At 43.3% G+C, this 20,709-nt stretch overlaps 1 protein-coding gene across 2 annotated transcripts in view; it reads left to right on the top strand.

Moving 5' to 3' along the window:
* The window catches only part of uhrf2 (ubiquitin like with PHD and ring finger domains 2), a 130,265-nt gene extending 115,100 nt beyond the window's left edge, over nt 1-15,165 (top strand). For both annotated transcript variants that reach the window (XM_080188493.1, XM_080188492.1), the window contains 7 exons: nt 1,450-1,556; nt 6,720-6,882; nt 10,304-10,441; nt 10,539-10,656; nt 11,563-11,735; nt 11,831-11,929; nt 14,041-15,165. In XM_080188493.1, coding sequence (XP_080044619.1) covers nt 1,450-1,556; nt 6,720-6,882; nt 10,304-10,441; nt 10,539-10,656; nt 11,563-11,735; nt 11,831-11,929; nt 14,041-14,187 — 945 coding nt within the window. In that variant the 3' untranslated portion in view covers nt 14,188-15,165. The remainder of the gene's footprint in view (nt 1-1,449; nt 1,557-6,719; nt 6,883-10,303; nt 10,442-10,538; nt 10,657-11,562; nt 11,736-11,830; nt 11,930-14,040) is intronic.
* Nucleotides 15,166-20,709: the final 5,544 nt, after the last annotated feature.

Genomic DNA, 20,709 nt, shown 5'->3' on the forward strand with positions numbered 1-20,709 from the left:
AGGGTACACTGATGCACAGCATTATCTGAGCAGATATTTCATGCTCAAGCTCTCTCACACTCTCTCATGCTCATACATATCCTGCAGGATTCATCTCTTGGGCTTATACAACTCCATATGATTGTATTATACGGTAGTACCCATATGTGCAACATTTTCTTTCGTACCTCTGCTCAAATTAAGCTTACTTCCTCACTCTCCCCATACTTTATTTTCTCCCCATTCTTTCTTTTCCCCCATCCTTTCCCCGCCATCCTTTCTTTCTCCCCATCCTTTCCCCCATTTTTTCACCCCTGTCCTCTTCTCCCCCATCCTTTCTCTCCCCCTCTTTTTCTCCCCCATCCTTTCTCTCCCCCATCCTTTCTCTCCCCCATCCTTTCTCTCCCCCATCCTTTCTCTCCCCCTCTTTCTCTCCCCCTCTTTCTCTCCCCCTCTCCTTTCTCCCCCTCTCCTTTCTGAAAGCAAATCTGCTCACTTTCCAGTACAAGTTGTTGGATTGTAAGCGGGTGCGAGCCCTTCGCTGACATCCATGAGGGCTGAGAAACTGTTCATGCTCCTTCACTTGGCCAAAATCATATAGACTGAAGATCAAACCTGGAACATTTTTGGCCTTTGTGGCTTATCCCCAATGTTGGGATTTTGCAAACTGAATCATTGGAGGAGCTGCATGAAGTTATTGCACCAAAATAATTACACCACAGGAATAATTCTGAAAGGGAAAATTATTTCCTGCCATGATTTTTTTGGTACATCAATGCAAGGTTCTGCTTTTCCTAACCATGTTTAGAAACTATTAGAGTGCTAATGTCTTTCTGAACACACACTACATACTCCTTGAGGCAGTGCACAATTACTTCATGATTGGCAAATAGTGGGGAATTGTAGCATTTTAATATTGTACAATGGGGCAGTTAATTAATTCCTTGACTGTACTAATTGTTTGGAAATTCTAGCCCTTAAAAGTTTTCTTAGTCATTTGAAATTGTTGCAAACTAAATCGGAACATGTATCAAATATGTTGCCCAACAGTTTGTGATAAGCTGCAATTGATGTTTCTGTATCACAAAAAGGTTGGTCAGGAACAGTGACAACTATAATATGTAGGTTTCTGTTTGGAATGGCTTGGCATAGTGGGGCCCTTTTTAAAAGAAAAGTTAATACACTATTTCTGAGATTCCTTTTGTCCTGTCTCTTCCAGTGTCCCTTCGATTGACCCCCACCCATCCCAGAATGTTTATTGTTGAATAATTCTGATATAATTTGAGAGTCGAATACAGGCTTTCAGATCCTAACAGTGTTGTTGAAATGAGTTGGTATCAGCTCATGCCATTATCACCTCCTATCTATAATGTGATACACTAATTGTTCAGTAAACAGCAATTTCACCATCATGTTGACCTAAACTGGGTAAAGTTCTTGGAGCTGATGTGTTTTATTTCTACTTATTAGGACAGAGGTAATGAATTCACTTACACTGGAAGCGGTGGTCGAGATCTTTCTGGGAACAAGCGCATTGGAGAGCAATCATATGATCAAACTCTCACCAACATGAATAGGTAAGTCTGGTATAGGTTTTGAGATGTTTCTGTGCTGGCATTTATCTCTGCCTTTTAAAGATTTGTGTTTCAGAACTGCGAGCTACGCAACATGTATTTAACAGAAGTAGCAGAAAATAGTTCAATATTTACATTTCTGAGAAGAGGAACTTCAAAGAACCAACAAACTTATATGCCAAATAGCTTAACAATTATACTGGAGTTGAGGGGGTTGAGCTATGAAGGGAGGCTGAATAGTCTGGGCTTGTACTCGTTAGAGTTTAGAAGGATGAGGGGGGATCTTATTGAGACGTATAACATGATAAAAGGGATGGATAGGGTAGAGGTGGAGAGGTTCTTCCCGCTCAGAAAGGACAGCAGGACTAGCGGGCACAGCCTCAAAATAAGGGGGGGTGGGGGGGGCAGTTTAGAACAGAGTTGAGGAGGAACTTCTTCACTCAAAGGGTGGTGAATCTCTGGAATTCTCTGCCCGTTGAAGTGGTGGAGGCTACCTCGCTAAATATATTTAAGACACGGGTAGATAGGTTTTTGGTAGGCAAGGGGAATAAGGGTTATGGGGAGAAAGCGGGAAAGTGGAACTGAGCCACTTCAGATCAGCCATGATCTTATTGAATGGCGGGGCAGGCTCGAAGGGCTAGATGGCCTACTCCTGCTCCTATTTCTTACGTTCTTATGTAACAATCAATTAATGACTCTAGAAGTTTCATCACTGTTACTGTGACCACAGCAACAATTTGCAAGGTTTCACAAACAGCAGACAGCTATATAACCAGTTAATCTGTCACTGTAATCAGTTGAGGGATGAATGTTATCCAGAACACCTGTGCTCTTCCAATATGCCATAAAATCTTCCATATTATCTGGGAGTCAGTGCAGATTTGATGGGCCAATTGGCCTCTCCTGCACTGTAGGGATATTGTGACTCTGACCAGGGGAAGAGTGCAACTCCTGAGCCAAGCTGACACTTGGGACTTCTGGTGTGAACTTGGACTTGTCTGGTCAAAATATTGACCTTCTCTGTGCAATAAGCAAAGAATGAAGCCCAAGCGTATAGTTGTGAAAGATTATATCTGACGGATCATTGACATTGTTGACTATGTCATGATCTGTGGATAAGTATAATTGTATTTCATTTTCAGTAGCGTTTTGAATACAACATCTCGCAATGACTGCAGCTAAAATGATTTAGAAGGGTATTGCAAATAGATTGAGCGGAATTTTATCCTTTTTTTTGGTGTCAACTCAGGTAGGAAAAGCAGCGTGCTGCCGGCCGGATCCACTGCTGGCTTTTCCTGCCATATTTTTGACACTTGGTCAAAAGAAATCAAGGAGGTGAGACCCTAATGTTATACAATGGGGAAGCCTATTAATGTATGGTAATGAGGTCGCTGACCTTTCGTGATGGGAATCCCATAATACCATTGGCTGGGGTGGGTGTTGATGGTAATGGGAAATCCTGCCAACATGAAAGCCGTTTGGGGATCCCTGTTGTATTCTCCACCCCAACCAGTTTCCCACCCATTGGAAACCAGGGCGGAGAATCCCAGCCATTGGCTCTAACTGAGTAAATAATTGAACGTGTAGAAAACCAGCAGATGTTTCTAATTGGATATTTATGAATAGTGGAGTCCTTAAGGAGCAGGGTAATCAACTATTCACAATATTTGTGAATGATCTGCTTGAAGGTAGAGTGTAGTTCTCTTAAAAGTTGTTTGAAACACGAATGATCACTTCATTTAAATTTAGTGCTAAGTCTCCACTTGACAGTTACTGAAGTTGTAAAGTTTGAAATGCTGAATCTGTTAAATTAGTAATAAAATCAATTTTGAATTATGAAGGCTTCAACTAGAAATATTCCTGTGATATGGTTGGGACAGCTGTTTCTGTTGAATCAACATCATTTACATTCACAGGAAAATAAATAAACTGAGCATTTAGTTACTTTAAAGTTGAAATGGTAGGTTTCTGGAGACTGAATGTTTGTTCCCTGCTGGTTGGTAAAGTTTGTGCAAAATACGTGATACTTCACATTTAAAACATGGCGGTACCTGCAGATATTTACACAGATAGTAACGCTGGCAATCTTCCACAGAAATGTATCAGCCAAACACCACCTCATGAGCTGGCTTTTTGTTCCTTTTATGATAATATTCTGCAATATAAATAAGTATGCAATGATAGCTTGCATTTATTATACAAAATGGGAGCAGAAGTAGCCATTTGGCCTCTTGAGCCCGTTCCACGCCATTCAGTAAGATCTGTTTGCGTTGAGTGTCACATTCCCATCTACTCCCGATTGCCTTTGATTCCCTTGCCTAACAAGAATCAATCTATCAGCCCTAACAAAGGATCATCCAGACTCAAAACATTGGCTCTATTCTCTCTCCACAGATGCTGTCAGACCTGCTGAGATTTTCTAGTATTTTCTGTTTTTGTTTAAGAATCTATCTGTCTCTGCCTTAAAAATTGGTCCCACTTCCATTGCTTTCTGAGGCAGAGCATTCCAAAGTCACACATCCCTCTGAAAGAAAAACACTCTCCATGTCCCTGTCCCATAAGGGCAACCCCCAATTTTAAAACAGTGTCCTGTAGTTCTGGACTGATCACTAAGAGGAAACATCATTTTCGCATTTACCTTGTCAACCCTTCATCCTTATAAATTCTAGTGAAAACAAGCCCAGACTTTCCAACTTATCCTTGTAAGACAACTGGCTCATTCCAGTTGTCAATCTAGTAAATCTTTTAATAGTGCCTTTTAATGTGGCAAAATGGCACCTCACAAATGTCATTGACTCCAAGCCACATTAAGGAAGTATTTGGGGGAGGGGGGGACCAGTGATCAAAAGCTTAGTCAAAAAGATGGTCTGTGAGGTGCATTTTAGGGGGCAGGAGAGGGAATTAAGGCCCAGGTAGCTGAAGGAAAGGCCACAGTAGTAGAGTGATTAAAATCAGGAATATATAGAATGGGGGAAGCACTGAGATCTCACGGGCTTGTCAGCTGGAGGAGATGTTGTTATAAAGGACTGTGTGTTTGCAGGTAGGAAATTGTCTGGAGGAAAAAGGCTGCTATGAAGGAAAGAGCAATTTGCAACGAGATATACAGAGACTAAGGAATCCAGCAGGTGGAATTGAAATGGAATTCCTTTCAGATTGCTATTGCTTCTCATTTTTATACACCTTTCTGTTTAACAAGTGTGACAGCAAAATAAACTGAAGTTTGTCTTTTTTCCAGCTTGTTCTCAGTATGTGGATAAGACTGGAAGAACCAAATTTACTATTAATTCCTATTTGAGAACATTAGAAGAAGGACCCAAGCCTGCTCCCTCATTCAGTATTATGATGGGCAGGATTTTCCATGCCCCCGCAGGACGGTCGGAAAATTCTGACCTCTAGCTATCTTCACTTTCCCTCTCTATCCCTGTACAATCCTTGATTGTGTCCAAAAATTCTTAAATGTACTCAATGACTGAGCATCCTCAGCCCTCGGAGGAAGAGAATTCCAGTGATTTGGAAAGCTGTTTGGTGAGGAAACTTCTGTAGACCTCAGTTCAAGCTGGCTGACCGCTTATCGTCCCCTGACTGTGAGCCTTCAGTGACTCTCCAGCCAGGGGGGGAACAAAACCTCTCAACAGCTAGCTTGTCAAGGCCTCTAAGAATTTATGAGATGCAGAGAATGTAGACCCATCCTATTGAAACTGTCTCATAGGGCAACCCTCTCACACCGGAAATCAATCCAGTTGTCAGTAGCACTTTTATATAATTGATTGACATGCCAGGTGACTTCAGAGCTTACTGAGAAGCTGCAGTTTCACGGTAAATATATTCCTTTGGTAGTAGTAGAGCATTTCCCTGCCTCTGGTATATTTGGGATTTTATGATGATTAGAGGTTTCCATTGTCACTAATTTCCACCTCCGGGTTGAGGGTCCAGTAGTACAATCATAGGCTGCTGCACCCTTATAGCTTTTGTGTTGAGGTTGTGGATCACACGTTGTCAGCTGTGATGTGGTGGGACAGCTGTTTCTGTTGAATCAACATCATTTACATTCACAGGAAAACAAATAAACTGAGCATTTAGTCACTTTAAAGTTGAAATGGTGGTTCTTTTAGAGAGTCGGTGCAGACTCGATGGGCCAAATGGTCTCCTTCTGCACTGTAAGGACTGTATGGTTCTAAATGCATGAAGCAGTCCTAGATCAGACCAAAGGTTAATTTTAAAAAGCATTTATGACTTTGAGGATATTAAAGGTGAGTGATGCAGATTTTGCTTTAAAAGTCATAACTGCTTTTTAAAATTAACCTTCGGTCTGATGTAGGACTGCTTCGTGCGTTTAGAACCATAAAATCCTTACAGTGCAGGAGGAGGCCATTTGGCCCATCGAGTCTGCACCGACTCTCTGCAAGAACCACCCTCCTGGGCCCAATCCCTGCTGTAATCCTGTGCATTTACTGTGGCCAATCCACTTAACCCGCACATCTTTGAATGCTTAAGGGACAATCTACCATGGCCAACCCACCTAACCTGCACAGTTTGGACTGTGGGAGGAAACTGGAGCACCTGGGGGAAACCCACACAGACACGGGGACAATGTGCAGACTCCATCCACACAGTAACCCAAAGCCGGAATTGAAGCTGGGGCCCTGACGCTGTGAGGCAGGAGTGCTAACCACTGTGCTACCCTTTAGGGTTGCATGTTTGTCTGCCTTTCACAGGCTGGAACGAAGAAATTACAGCCTCTTTCAGTGGCATGAGCTTCTGGAATGTTCACAGCCCTCGGGGGGTGGAGTGGTGGTGGTGGTGGTAGTGCGTGCAATTTTTTTAAACCTGCAATTTTGTTTTGAGTGTTCCTCAATCACATAATTGCAGGTACTGTGAAAATTAGACTGCAGTGCACTGAAAAGTGAAACTGTTTTGGTGTGCCGAGAAATCGGAAACTACTGATTAATGCCAGCTGTTAGATATCATCAAATTCATTGAAGGGTTGTAAATAAAATTTCATGCTAACTTCATGGGCAGTGGTAAGAGTGTAACTGTTCTGCGATTTTAATTATAGCTTGCAGGTGGCCACAGTGAGATGTTGTTTTTTGTTATTGTGCCTCCAGCTTCACCGTCAAGTAGTTTCTTTCTGGTTTCGAACCACAGTTTTCTGTTCTTTATTTGCAGGGCCTTGGCTCTTAATTGTGACGCCGTGCTGAACGATGAAATTGGAGCAGAAGCCAAAGATTGGAAGGCCGGGAAATCGGTGCGGGTCGTCAGAAGCTCAAAAGGACGGAAAGTCAGCAAATACGCGCCCGAGGAAGGCAACCGATATGATGGGATTTACAAGGTTCTCGTTCATTGGACTTCAGAACTTTCCAGTAGCCCAGGATCCAGGATCGGGACAGAGAGAAAAGGGGGATTGGAGGTGGAGTGGTAGTTTGCCAGGTCAAGGAGCTCAAAGGCTTGCTGCTGTAACTGATTGCCTAGCAATGATGTGTGAATTATTGGTAGATGATCCGTTAAAGTAGCAACTCTTTGTGCCCCCTGACTACTGCTCTATCTAAACTTCCTTCCTCTCCATGTTTGAATCCCTTCGGTCAGATCTCCGCTCCTGCAAAATCGTTCTAATCAAAATCACAAATTACATCCTATGTGTCAGTGATAACGGCAACCTATCCCTCAATCTGTCTGCTGTCTTTGATACAGTTAACCATATCCTCCTCCTCCTCCTCCTCCAGTGCACCTCTGCTATTATTGAACTGTTTCCACTCTTAGTCCCAGTCAGACAATTACCTACAGTGGCATCTCATCGTGCTCCTGCACCATTACCTGTGGTTAAAAGAGAAAATGCTGGATGAGTTTTTCATTGTTTGGCAGCATCTGTAGAAACACAGTTAACATTTTGAGTGCGTATGACTCTTCTGTATACTGACTCAAAACTTTAGCTCGGTCTCTCTCTTCACAGATGCTGCTGGACCTGCTGAGTTTTTCCAGCATTTCCTGTTGTTTGTTTCAGATTTCCAGCATCTGTAGTATTTTGCTTTTCTTAGATTGTCCAAGCTTTTATCCATGGGCCTGCTCCTGTTTCTCAATTGCATGCTGCCCCTTGACACCATCAGATGAAAAAAATAGCATTAGTTTCCACATCTATACTGGCTAAATCTAGCTCTATCTCACTGCCACCTCTCACCACTCCTCCAAGCTTTTAGTCATCTACCCAAACATGTTGGATGACAGTCTCTGGCAGAGCACCTTTGAGGTAGCTTGGGAGACTTTACAATATTAAAGGCACTACATAACTTCAGATTCATGTTGCTGTGCTGTGTCATTAACATTCGACTAATACAGAATATATAATGGATCTGCAGAGGTATGTAACACACAGACTTTATTGGAACACCTTTTTGCTTCTTTGTCTACATGCTCCATGAGAGAGAGCAAATGGTGATGTTGCTCCACTTCCTGTGATGATGTAAGCTATTTGCTGAGTGTATTAAAGAGTTAGAATTAACCCATTGTACAACAGCATAACTGCAGATTTTTGCTGGTCATTTGCTTTGGACATTTCCTCCCTTGTTTGCTTAGATGAAATTTAGCTCCTCAATTGTGGTATAAAAAAAAGTGAAACAAATTCAAAACTACTTTTATTAAATGCTAAACTAAATCTCAGTGCTGACATTCACCAGCAAAAGTCGTTCACTTGTTTAAGCGTGCGCTAAAGAGTACTGCTGGTATCGAACGCTGTTTCTCTCCTCCCTTCTCTTTTTGCCCTTCCTTTCGCTCTGTTCTCTCTGCCGCTCTCTCCAAGGCATAGAAACCACTCCTGCCGTAAGAGCAAGTATTTGACCTATCTGAAGAAAGCTGCCAGTATGACTAATAAATACAAGAAACAGGGTGGATGTGGCTCACTCATTGACTTTGCCCTCTTTAGCTGACCCCTACTGCTGGTGACGCAGGAGAGCTGGGGAATTCACTCATTCTGACTATTGGGAGGAAATGAGGAGTCTCTAACCAGCATTCCAGGCGAGGATTGGAGGACTGCCAATCTTGTACTGTTGTTTTAAAGGGGAGGGGGGTGGGGGAGGGATAATCTGAATAATTAAAGACCCAGTTAGTTTAAATTAACTTGTGGGTTGACCATTAGAATCAATTCTAAAGGACAGTTCTAAACTTCCAACAAGGAATCCATAGATTACTCGAGGAAAGTCAGCACCGATTTGTTAAGGGAAGGTCATGTCTGCCTAATGTGATTGAATTTTTGGAGGTGATGACAGTCGGATTGATGAGAGCAGTACGGTGGATGCAGTTGCTCTTACATAGGTTTTAGCAAGGCTTTTGACAGGATCCCACGTGGCAGGCTGGTCAAAAAAAGTTAAATCCCTCGGGATCCAAGGGAGAGTAACAAATTGGATCCAGAATTGGTTCAGTAAATGGTAAATATCGACTTTTTTTTTCTGTTGGGAGTCTTGTAGGGCTCAGTACTCAACTTCTTGCTTTTTGTAGCTTATATTAAACATTTTAGAATCAATTGTAGGAAAAAGCTTGCAGATTAAATAAGAACTGACCGTGTGGTTGACAGTGAGGGGGGGAGCTTTGGTTGCAGGAGGATATAGATGGCCTGGTCAATTTGGCAATAAAATGGAAAAGAGAACTCAATTGAAAGAATTACGAGGTTCACCATTTTGGGAGGTCCAACAAGATAATGGAATAAACAATAAATGGAGGATACTGAATATGTGGGGAAACAGCGGGATCTTGGATTGTATGCCCACAGGTTGGTTAACAGAGCAAATGGTGTGAATTCCTTTTATTAGCCGAGGCATAGAATATAAGAGCGGGGCGGTTATGATAGCACAGTGTTAACACTGTGTATGGCACCAGTTAGACCACAGCGCGAGTACCCTGTACATTATAGGGATGTGGTGATCTGAATGTGCTGGGAGCAGAGGAGATTTATGACGATGATGTCCGGATGAGTTTAGCTAAAAGATAAGGTTGGATAGGCTGGAGTTGTTAGAGTTGGAACAGAAGTAGCCTGGGGTGAATTAGTTGAGAAGTTCAAAATTATTAAGAGCCTAGACAGATTAAATAGCGATGAACTATTTACCTTAACAGAGGATTCAAAAACCCAGGGCATGGTTTTAAAGTAATGGGGAGAGAGTTAGAGGAGAGATGAGGAAACACTCGGCTGACAGGGTGGTAGAACAGAAATTCTTACCACATTTAAACAGCGTTTGGATGCCTGCTTGAAGAGCAGGGCTATGGACCCACTGCAGGAAGGTGGGATTGGGCTAGGTGGTTCTTCATCAACCAGCATAGAAGGATGGGCCGAATGGCCTTGTGAGTTGCAAACATTCCTTGATTTATATAACTGTGAACACACGAGTGCTGCCAATGTGTGGTGTAGCATACTAATGGAGCACTAACCTATCCTGAGCAATAGTGTTTGTGCTCAGCATATATCATTATTTCATGTAGGCCATAAAATATTGAAAGCTCCCTTTGAAGTGGCTGTAGACAGCTCCAAAACCTGGGTTTCAGCTTTCACTACTGCTTTCTAAAAATTAAATGAACTAGCCAAGTTGTAGTCTGTCAGGTTGGAAGATTGGTGGTTTTGAAAGCAGTTTCTTGGGTTACTCGACGCTATTTAATTTAATGCCTTAGTGAAAGAGTATGAGGAGGAATTGGAGAAAGGCTTGAAACTGGGAAAATACAGGAACTACAATTCAAAATCCAGCATAATAACCTGAGCTGTTGTACTAACCTAGGTGGTGAAATACTGGCCTGAAATTGGGAAATCAGGGTTCCTGGTGTGGCGCTACCTATTACGACGTGATGACGTAGAACCTGCTCCGTGGACTCCAGAAGGAAAGGATAGGACAAAGAAGTTGGGGTTGAAAATGCAGGTCAGAGCTTCGTGTTGTTTTGCTTTAACTGTAATAAAACACTGTTAATAAAAAAGATACAACCACTATTTTAATTTTGTGTAATGTCCCATGACAGTATCCTGAAGGATACCTGGAAGCCATGGCAAATAAGGAGAAAAAGGGCAAGAAGCAGGAACCAAACTCCGTCGTGAACAACTGCGGCAGAGCAACTCAAAAGAGGCGGCAGGAAAGTGGTACGTTCTGCAATAATCAAGATTATTGATCATTGACCAAGCCATTCATTCCACGTGTATGCCATTTGATTCACTGTGATGGTCATATGAAATGGGCTTTATCAAAGTTCATTAGAGATATGATCCTGTGCAATGAAATAGTAACTCAGGCATTGTGTCTCCATTTTGAAATCAGTCGATTACTATGTGGAGATGTTGGAGGGGAAAGCTTGTTTGCAGCACTACCCAAACTATGTTGATTTCCCCCGGCATAGACAGTGCTGGAGACACTACTTGTGGAATCCTTGCGGATTTCCCCATTGATAACATTGAATGCAATGCAGGTAGCGCCCGCCATGTTGCCTCCCCTGAGGAATTGATGTAATTTGCATAGTGCCGCTTATGAGCTTAAATTCTCTCCTTCCGCTGTTTAATTGGGGCGGCTCGGTGGCACCGTGGTTAGCATGACTCCTTACAGTGCCAGGGACCCGGGTTCGATTCCAGCCTTGGGTCTGTGTGGACTTTGTATGTTCTCTTATTTGAGTGGGTTTCTTCTCACACTCCAAAGATGGGGGGGTTAGGTGGATTGGCCACGCTAAGTTGCCACATAGCATTCCAAGATGTGTCGGTAAGGGGGATTAGTGGGCAAATACATGGGGATTACGGGTTCCTGGATAAGATACTCTGTCAAAGTGTTAGTGCAGACTTGATGGGCCAAATGGCCTCCTTCTGCACTGTAGGGATTTTGTAGTTAAGTTTAAAGGACAGTTTCTGAATATATTGTGACTGGCAAGTTATGAATGCAGTGCCAAGCCTGGGGGTCGCCTGTTCTGATTATATGTCGGGAGGAAGATGATGTGGTGCAGGCTGAGCACATTGTAATTTGAAATGGATTGGCTGATCAATGGTTTATCTCTTCTGGTACAGCTAGCACTGCCACAGTGACTACACCACCAGCACCGAAGACTGTGAAGCTCGCTCAGGACGATGCTGAGGGAGAAACGTACCAACTTACACCACAACAGCAGTGGCTGATCAGAGAGGACTGCTTAAATAAGAAACTTTGGGATGAGGCACTTGCCTCCCTTATGGAAGGCCCGGTATGTTTCCAGACAAGGTTTGTCCAAAGTGCGATCTCTGTCCTGAATATTTTGATGTCGATCTACATTTTCTGGTTTTTTTTTTGTATGCACAGAAATTCTTGAGGAAAACGGAGCAGATCTTTATGTGTATTTGCTGCCAGGAGTTGGTTTTCCAGCCAATCACAACGGAATGTCAGCATAATGTCTGCAAGGTGAGTATTTGACAAACTGCCACAAAGCCTCACATTATTTGCTATACAGCATAAACCCAAAGAACTTCAGTGTGCAGAGAATATTATTTTTAGATGGAAGATTTGCTTCCTTTTCAATTATCTTTAGCTTTTAGGGAACACGTTTTCCCCTAGAAATGCTGTTAAAGTAATTGATTTCATAGAATCGCAGAGTTCCTACAGTGCAGAAGGAGGCCATTTAGCCCATTAAATTCAGCATCGATTCAGCCTCTTACCCAGGCCCACCCCCACCATTTCCCCATTACCTTGCGCATTTAGGGGAATTAACCATGATTTGGGACACTAAGAGGCAATTTAGCATGGCCAACCTGCACATCCCACCTGTGGAGCAGCACAGCGATTAGCACAGCTGCCTCACAGCACTAGAGACCTGGGTTCGATTCTGGCTTCGGGTCACTGTGTGGCGTTTGCACATTCTCCCCGTGTCTGTGTGGGATTCCTCTGGGTGCTCCAGTTTCGTCCCACAGTCCAAAGAAATGTGGGTTAGGTTGATTGGTCATGCTAAATTGACCCCAAACGTCAGGGATTAGCAGAGTAAATATATAGGATTATGGGAATAGGGCCTGGGTAGGATTCTGGTCAGTGCAGACTTGGTCTCCTTCCACACTGTAAGGATTCTATTCTATCTTTGAACTGTGGGAGGAAACCAGAGCACCTAGAGAAAACCCACACAGACATGAGGAAAATATAAACACAGAGATCACCCAAGGCCAGAATTGAAGCCAGGTTCCTGGCGCTGTGAGGCAGCATTACTAACCACCGTGCCACCCCAATTAAAAATGAAAAGGCATGTCCAGAACCATGTCACCTTCTCAACTAGGAGTGTATATGATATCAGTGGGTCAAGAGGAAACCAGCATGTAATGAGAAGGAGAAAGACTGCAATCTTGAGAATATTTAGCGGTATCGCATTGCAAATGCATTCTGATTTTGTGACCATTTTGTTTCCTCTTCAGATTCTTATGTGGCTCATTGTGAATAGCTGAGCCATCCCAAGTTTAGTTGATGAACTAGGTAGATTTAGCTGATCTCAGCCCAGCTGCACAGAGTTGGCTTCAGAACCCTATGGGGGAAGGGTGGTAGAATTAGTTTGGGATTCTGATTTCTTATCAGTAGTAACTATCACGTGTAGTTAAGGTAGGCCCCAGTGGTGATGCCTAGCATCATTGAATAGTTGGCTAATATTCACTGTAAAGATTCCCATATTGATAATGGCTGCTTGGATGGGTCCTGAGGAATTGATACCTTCAGGAAACATAGGGAAGAACTACATGTCCTTCTATTTTAATAAAAAATGTACGACTCAAGACAATTTCTTCACTGCTATCATCAGACTTTTGAATGGACCTGCCTCGCATTAAGTTACTGGATTACTGATCCAATGACAACACCACTACACCATTCCTTTCAACTTACTGGGTAGCCTCCACCTACTCCGTACCCAGACACACTGGCTGTCCTCATGGCTGCAAACAGTGTAGGAGAAGTTGATGCAGCGACAAATATAAGAAGTCAGGAGAAAGGTAGCAAGAAAATAAACAAAGAATGAAGAGCTGGAAAAAGGCATTAAGGAGGAAGTAAGAGAGACAGGGCGGTGTGTGGCACAGTGGTTAGCACTACTGCCTCGTAGCAGCAGGGACCCGGGTTTGATTCCCAGCTTGGGTGACTGTGTGTGGGTTTCCTCACACAGTCCAAAGATGTATGGGTTAGATGGATTGGCCGTACTAAATTGTCCCTTAGTGTCAGAGAGATTAGCAGAGTAAGTATATGGGGTTACAGGGATAGAGGCTGGGTGGTATTGTGGGTGCAGGCTTGATGGGCCAAATGGCCTTCTGTACTGTAGGGATTCTATGAGAAAGGAGGACGTGATCAACTTCCATCTCTTTCCACGTCCCCCCACCCCCCCAAACTTTACAATGCCAGCATTCTGAAACAGAATGGGACAAGAGACCATGAGGAGTCTATGGGGGCCAAGCCAGGACAAGAACTGCTGACCTGACGCAATTATTTCATTCCTGACAGTTGGAAGGTTTGCATGGTGTATTTATCAGCTTCTTCTCTCTCTCCGTCAGAGCTGTCTGCAGCGATCATTCCGCGCCCAGGTATACACTTGCCCTGCCTGTCGCCATGAACTTGGAAAGGATTACAACATGGTTCCCAACAAGATTCTTCAGTCTATTCTGGACCAGTTCTTTCCAGGATATAGCAAAGGACGATGACACTCGATTGCGGAATCTGTCTCCCATCTGCACACATTTTTACAGGGGCTGGGGGGGAGGGGGAAGTTTAAATAAAAAGTCAATAATGGACCAATAGGCCTGAGGGTAAACAACTTGAGATTATCAATCTAGAACCGCTAATGTTTCTCCCCACTGGACCATTGTTATCACTTCATTGCCACACTGTGCATAATGCAGCATACTGTTCTTTCCCATTGACTGTCTGGTAACATCTAAGGTAGTTTTCTTTTCCTTGCCAACAGTAAGAGTGAAAAGACCATGTAAGTGGTCTGATGCGAGACTTAAATGTGTTTAAACTACCTCAAGACAGTGGAAAGGAATTTTTTGGGGGAGTTGTCAGTCTAAAAGAAGTCCAGCTATACACTGCCTCTTCAGAATCAATGTTATCTGTGCCTGGTCCATAATGCTTGGGTTTGAAATGTAATAGCACTGAAAATTATAACTGATTTAAAAGTAATTCTGTGGTGACTATATCTCTCTTTACCTTGATTTTATAATGTTGCTATTTTGAAAAAAAAATGAAAATTAAAAAAAAATCAGCAAGTTAATGGGCTTTCTTGTGAGGTTAAGTGTGCATTCTTGTTATATTTTGAATGGTTTGACTACTAATGGCTTTTAAGGATAATTATGTAACATTGTACTTACATTAGTGTTCAGTAATTTCTGTATTGTTATTTGCATTTCAAAATGCAAAGGAAATAAAAAGCACTTCTAGTCAAACAGATTACATGTAAAGAAAATACATTTGTTATTGAATATGCCACTTTTAGTATTTTAGTCACACATTATATATATTATAACTAGATTATTTGTATGTGGCAATTATGTCTGTATCAGTGTTAAAAACAATTTTAGCTTGGAGGGGGCAGGGGTAGAAAAACACTTCATATTGTGATTTTGAGATTTGATATATATTCCTTGACCAGTACTTACCAATAAACACGTTAACATTTGAAATGTTTTCATTGATTTGACTCCAGTTATTGGGAACCTGCCATTATTGGAATAGCAAGAAGTCTCACAACATCAGGTTAAAATCCAACAGATTTATTTGATATCGAAGCTTTCGGAGCGCTGCTCCTTCATCGGGTGAAGGAGCAGCGCTCCGAAAGCTCGTGATACCAAATAAACCTGTTGGACTTCCACCTGGCGTTGTGAGACTTCCTACTGTGCCCACCCCAGTCCAACGCTGGCATCGCCACATCATTTATTGGAATACAAACTGATAGTAATGATTCTGAAAAATGACCTACTTTTGGGGGACAAAAATGCTGGAAATTGAGAGTAACAGTAGTGTAGACAGCAAAGACACCCACAGGTCATTCAGTGTCAGTAAAGGGGGGAGAGGGGTTAATGTTTTAGGTGCAAAACCCAACCACAGAACACAGTGAATTTTTTTTTAAACTGGCAAAGTACCCTTCCACCATCGCCTGCTCCCCAGCTGACTGCAGCGGCGCTAGATGTTGCTAGTTTAGGAGGTAATGATGTTGTACACACTTTGTGCCAAGAGTGGAAGGAGTGTTTGAGGTGTTGCATGGGGTGCCAATCAAGCATGTTGCTTTGCCCTGGTTGGTGTTGAGCTTCTTGAGTGTTATTAGAGCCACACAGATCCAGGCGATCCCTCTGTTATGTATAGATTGGGTCTGACACCAGTTCATCCAGTCATTGAAAACTTTTCAGCGGGAAAATGGAACTGATCCACTTCAGATCAGCCATGATCTTATTGAATGGCAGAGCAGGCTCAAAGGGCTAGATGGCCTACTCCTGCTCCTATTTCTTATGTTCTTATGTTTTATAGGGCGTAACAGGGTAAAACCAAGAAGGATGTTTCCTTTGGCTGAGGGGTGTCGAGAACCAGGGGGCATTCTCAGCATAAGGACAAATCATTCAGGCCTGAGATGAGAAGTTTTCACTCAAAGGGTGATGAATATTTGGAATTGTCTATCCCAAAAAGCTGTGGAGAATGTTCGATACTGAGATTGAGAGATTTCTACATATTAAAAACATCAAGAGATACGGGGATAATGCACGAAAAATGGTTTTGAGATAGAAAGCCATGATCTTATGAATGGAGGAACAGGCTCGAAGGGCTGAATGGCCTATTCCTGCTCCTATTTCTTACGTTAATTTGTTCAGATCCTAAAATAGAGGCTATCAAATACAGAAGGCTTGTCAGCTGTTCCCCCACTAATTTTCCTGATATTTTTTGATTGTGATAACTTTCTATTTTTTTCCATCTTGATTTTCTACAATACTGTTTTTTGTGTTTTCTACTGTGAAGACAAACTCTATCTGGTCAAACTCGCTGTCATTTCTTTGTTTCCCATTATTAATTCCCACTTTTCCTTGTTATATCCTTGTAGAAGCTACTGTCTTTTTATAATTGTTGCCAGTGTTTTCTCGTACTCTAACTTCCAAATTCTCCTCTAACTTAGTTTTTCAAGTTTGCTGATGACACCACCGTATGGGGCCGGATCTCAAACAATGACGAGACGGAGTACAGGAATCAGATAGGGAATCTGGTGAACTGGTGCGACGACAATAATCTTTCCCTCTGTCAACAAAACGAAGGAGATAGTCACTGAATTCAGAAAGCGTAGTGGAGAATATGCCCCTGTTTACATCAATGTAGAAATGGTTGAGAGCTTCAAGTTCTTAGTGTCCAGATCACCAACAATCTGTCTTGGTCCCCTTATGCTGATACTATAGTTAAGAAAGCCCACCAACGCCTCTACTTTCTCAGAAGACTAAGGAAGTTTGGCATGTCAGCTACGACTCTCACCAACTTTTACAGACGCACCATAGAAAACATTATTTCTGGTTGTATCACAGCTTGGTATGGCTCCTGCTCTGCCCAAGCCCGCAAGAAACTACAAAGGGTCATGAGTGAAGCCCAGCCTCTCAGCAAACCAGCCTCCCATCCATTGACTCTGTTTACACTTCCCACTTCCTCGGAAAAGCAGCCAGCACAGGAGCACATAATTAAGGAATCCATGCACCCCAGACATTCCCTCTTCTGTCTTCTTCTGTCGGGAAAAGTACACAGAAGTCAAGCACCAACCAATTCAAGAACTGCTTCTTCCCTGTGGCCGTCAGGGTCCATCATTTTGAATGGACCTATCTTGCACTAAGTTGATCTTTCACCACACCTTAGCTATGACAGTAACACTTCTTTCTACACTGTCTCCTTTCCTTCTCTATGAACAGTATGCTTTATCTATATGGCATGCAAGAAACAATACTTTTCACAGTATCCCAATACATGTGACAATAATAAATCAAATTCTCACTATTTTTCTTAAGTCATTCTTTGCTGGTTTCTAAAATGTTTCTTCTATTCCCAGCTTGGGTCACTGTCTGTGTGGAGTTTGCACATTCTCCCTGTGCCTGTGTGGGATTCCTTCAGGTGCTTCGGTTTCCTCCCACAGTCCAGAGATAGGCAGGTTAGATGGGTTGGCCATGCTATGTTGCCCCTTAGTATCAGGGGATCTAGATAGGGTAAATGCATGGGGTTGTGGGTATAAGGTCTAGGCAGGATTATGGCTGGTGCTGACTTGATGGGTTGAATGGCCTCCTTCTGCATGGTAGGAATTCTATTTATTTGTCAAAAGGGTTACATTAACACTGCAATGAAGCTATTGTGAAATTCCCCCGCTCCCCACACTCTGGCGCCCGTTCGGGTCAATGCACCTAACCAGCTCGTCTTTCAGACTGTGAGAGGAAACTGGAGCACCCGGAGGAAACCCACGCAGACACAGGGGGAACATGCAAACTCACACAGACAATGGCCTGAGCCGGGAATCAAACCCGGGTCCCTGGTGCTGTGAGGCAGCAATGCTAACCACTGTGCCACCGTGCCACCCGTGATTCTATGATTCTATAATTCTGTCCTTCCATGAATCTTTGCAGCTTTGTACATCTTTTCTATCAATTTGATACCACTCTACTTCTCATTGAATCTTTCTTAATGGAATATATGTTTGCTTTGAGCTATGGAATATTTCCTTAAATGTCTGCCACACCACAAGAGAAATAACAGTGAAAATAGATGTAGTTAAATTAGTGCATTTAGGGTTGATGATGTTGGCAATGATGATGCCATTCAGACAAGTGGGTGATCTCCCATTTGAGTCGCTGACCCTTACATTTAGTGGTTCAAGAAGGTTTGGGTTGGTTCCAATGGATTGGAAGGTGCCTATTATGATCTGAACTGCGAGAGGGAAGAGATTGGACCCTTTTGGTAGAGCTTGTTTATCCCACCTGCCAGGGGAATCATAGCACGTGGGGGCGGACTATGCGAAAGGCTGTTCATCTCGGAGGGAAATTTCCAGCCTTGGGGTGAGAGTAACGGGAAAATCCCGCCCACTGGCAGAGTGGTTAACACTGCTGCTTCACAGCGCAAGGGACCAGGGTTCGATTCCCGTATTGGGTCACTGTCTGTGTGGAGTTTGCACATTTTCCACGTGTCTGTACAGGTTTTCTCCGGGTGCTCCGGTTTCCTCCCACAGTCCAAAGATATGCAGATTGCATTGTTTGGCCATGTTAAATTATCCCTTAGTGTCCCGGGATATGTAGATTAGAGGGATTAGTGGGATAAATATGTGGGATTGTGGGGATACAGCCTGGGGTGGAATTGTTGTCGGTGCAGACTCGATGGGCCAAACGACTAGCTTCTGCACTGTAGGATTTCCATGGAGTCACAGTTTGACCTTTCCAGACTGAATGGGCTGAATGGCCTCATTCTATGCTGTAAATATTCTATGAATTTGGATAGTTGTTGATCATGCATGTTTCTCCTATGCTGTTGATTCTGGCAATGTATTAACGCTACATGTTCTGCATGTAGTGTTCTGCATAAAGACCCACTCAGCCTTTCTCAAAGTTGTGATGGACACCTCTTCCCCACCTGCCAACCTGTTTCTTTTCTCCTGTTAAGCTCCTGATCCAGTTATGGTTCAATCCCCGATCATTTCCATTTGGTTATATTTTGCCACTTCCCCCTGAGCATATAATTCAAAGGGCATCTTTTAAAAATTCTTTCAGAGGATGTGGGCTTTGCCAGTATTCATCACCCATCCCTAATTGCCCTTCAGAAGGTGGCAGTGAGTTCCCTTCTTGAACCGCTGCAGTCCTTGTGATGTAGGTGCACCCACAGCATTGTTAAAGAGGGAGTACCTGGCTTTTGACCCAGTGACACTGAAGGAACAGCGATACCTTTCCAAGTCAGGATGGTGAGCGGTTTGGAGGGGAATTTCCAGATGGTGTTATTCCCATATATCTGCTGCCCTTGTCCTTCTAGATAGAAGTTGCAGGTTGGGAAGTGCTATCAATGGCACCTTGGTGATCTGTTGCACTCCCATTTACCTGACGAAGGAGCAGCGCTCTGAAAACTAATGGCACATGCTACAAATAAACCTGTTGGACTTTAATCTGGTGTTGTGGGACTTCTTACTGTGTTTACCCCAGTCCAATGCTGGCATCTCCACATCATGGTGAAAGATCTGACCACACAACAGTCAGACCCTTTGCAAAGATCTGCTTGAGCAGCGGATAGTTTGGCTATTCCAGGGTTGTTTGTACCTCGATCCTGAGCATCAACAGTGTGAGTAGGCATGGGCAGCCTGGTTCACTTCCCTACCTTCCAATCCCAAGGAACACAAGAGGAAAACTTCACAATGTGGAGTTCAGCAATCACCAGATTTTACTGCGAGAAATAGAAAATCCAACTTTCACAGATCCAATCTTAATGTCCCCTCTCATTCAGGCTTCCCAGGGAACGGGTTTTCCTCAAACCACTTCCATCTTTCAGCCCAGAACCATAGCTGGCCCTGATTGTTATTGATGCAGGCTCGATGGGCCAAATGGCCTCCTCCTGCATTGTAAGAATTCTATGATTGCATGTGGTGAGGAAAGAGAATGTAGGAATATTCGAGAATTCCTGGTTGCTACTTCACTTCTATTTCAATTCTCTTCCTGCACTTAGTGATGCATTAAGGTGGACTTCCTTCTATTTCCATAGCTAGTAATTCCTAGAACATGTTGCTAGTCTGTCACCAGAGGATTAGAGCTTGAGGGCGCCACTCCATGTAAAGTGAGGCTGACCAGGAGTCTCTCCCGCTCTTACTGCCAGCCACTGGGATGTTTGGAAGTATCTACAGGTTGATACACGCAACCTGTTTGATCGCATTATGAATGCACCTTCCTTGGTCATCAAGTCCAGGAGTAGGACTCAAACTGAAGCTCCTGCCTCCGAGGCAGGAACACTGTCCAAGACATCCTAGCTACCTCATTATTAGGGAGTGGTTGGAACTGCTGCCAGCGACCTGGATTCAGTTCTGGCCTCAGGTGACTATCTGTATGGAGACACTTTCTCCCTGTACCTGTGTGGGTTTCCTCCCACACTCCAAAGATGTGCAGGGTTAGGATGATGGGCCTTGCTAAATTGCCCCTTGATGTGAGGGGGATTCGCAAGGTTTTTCACTGTAACTTCATTGCAATGTG

Source organism: Carcharhinus amblyrhynchos, chromosome 5 (genome assembly GCF_965287045.1).
Source record: "Carcharhinus amblyrhynchos chromosome 5, sCarAmb.v2.hapA, whole genome shotgun sequence".
NCBI classification, from domain to species: Eukaryota; Metazoa; Chordata; class Chondrichthyes; order Carcharhiniformes; family Carcharhinidae; genus Carcharhinus; species Carcharhinus amblyrhynchos.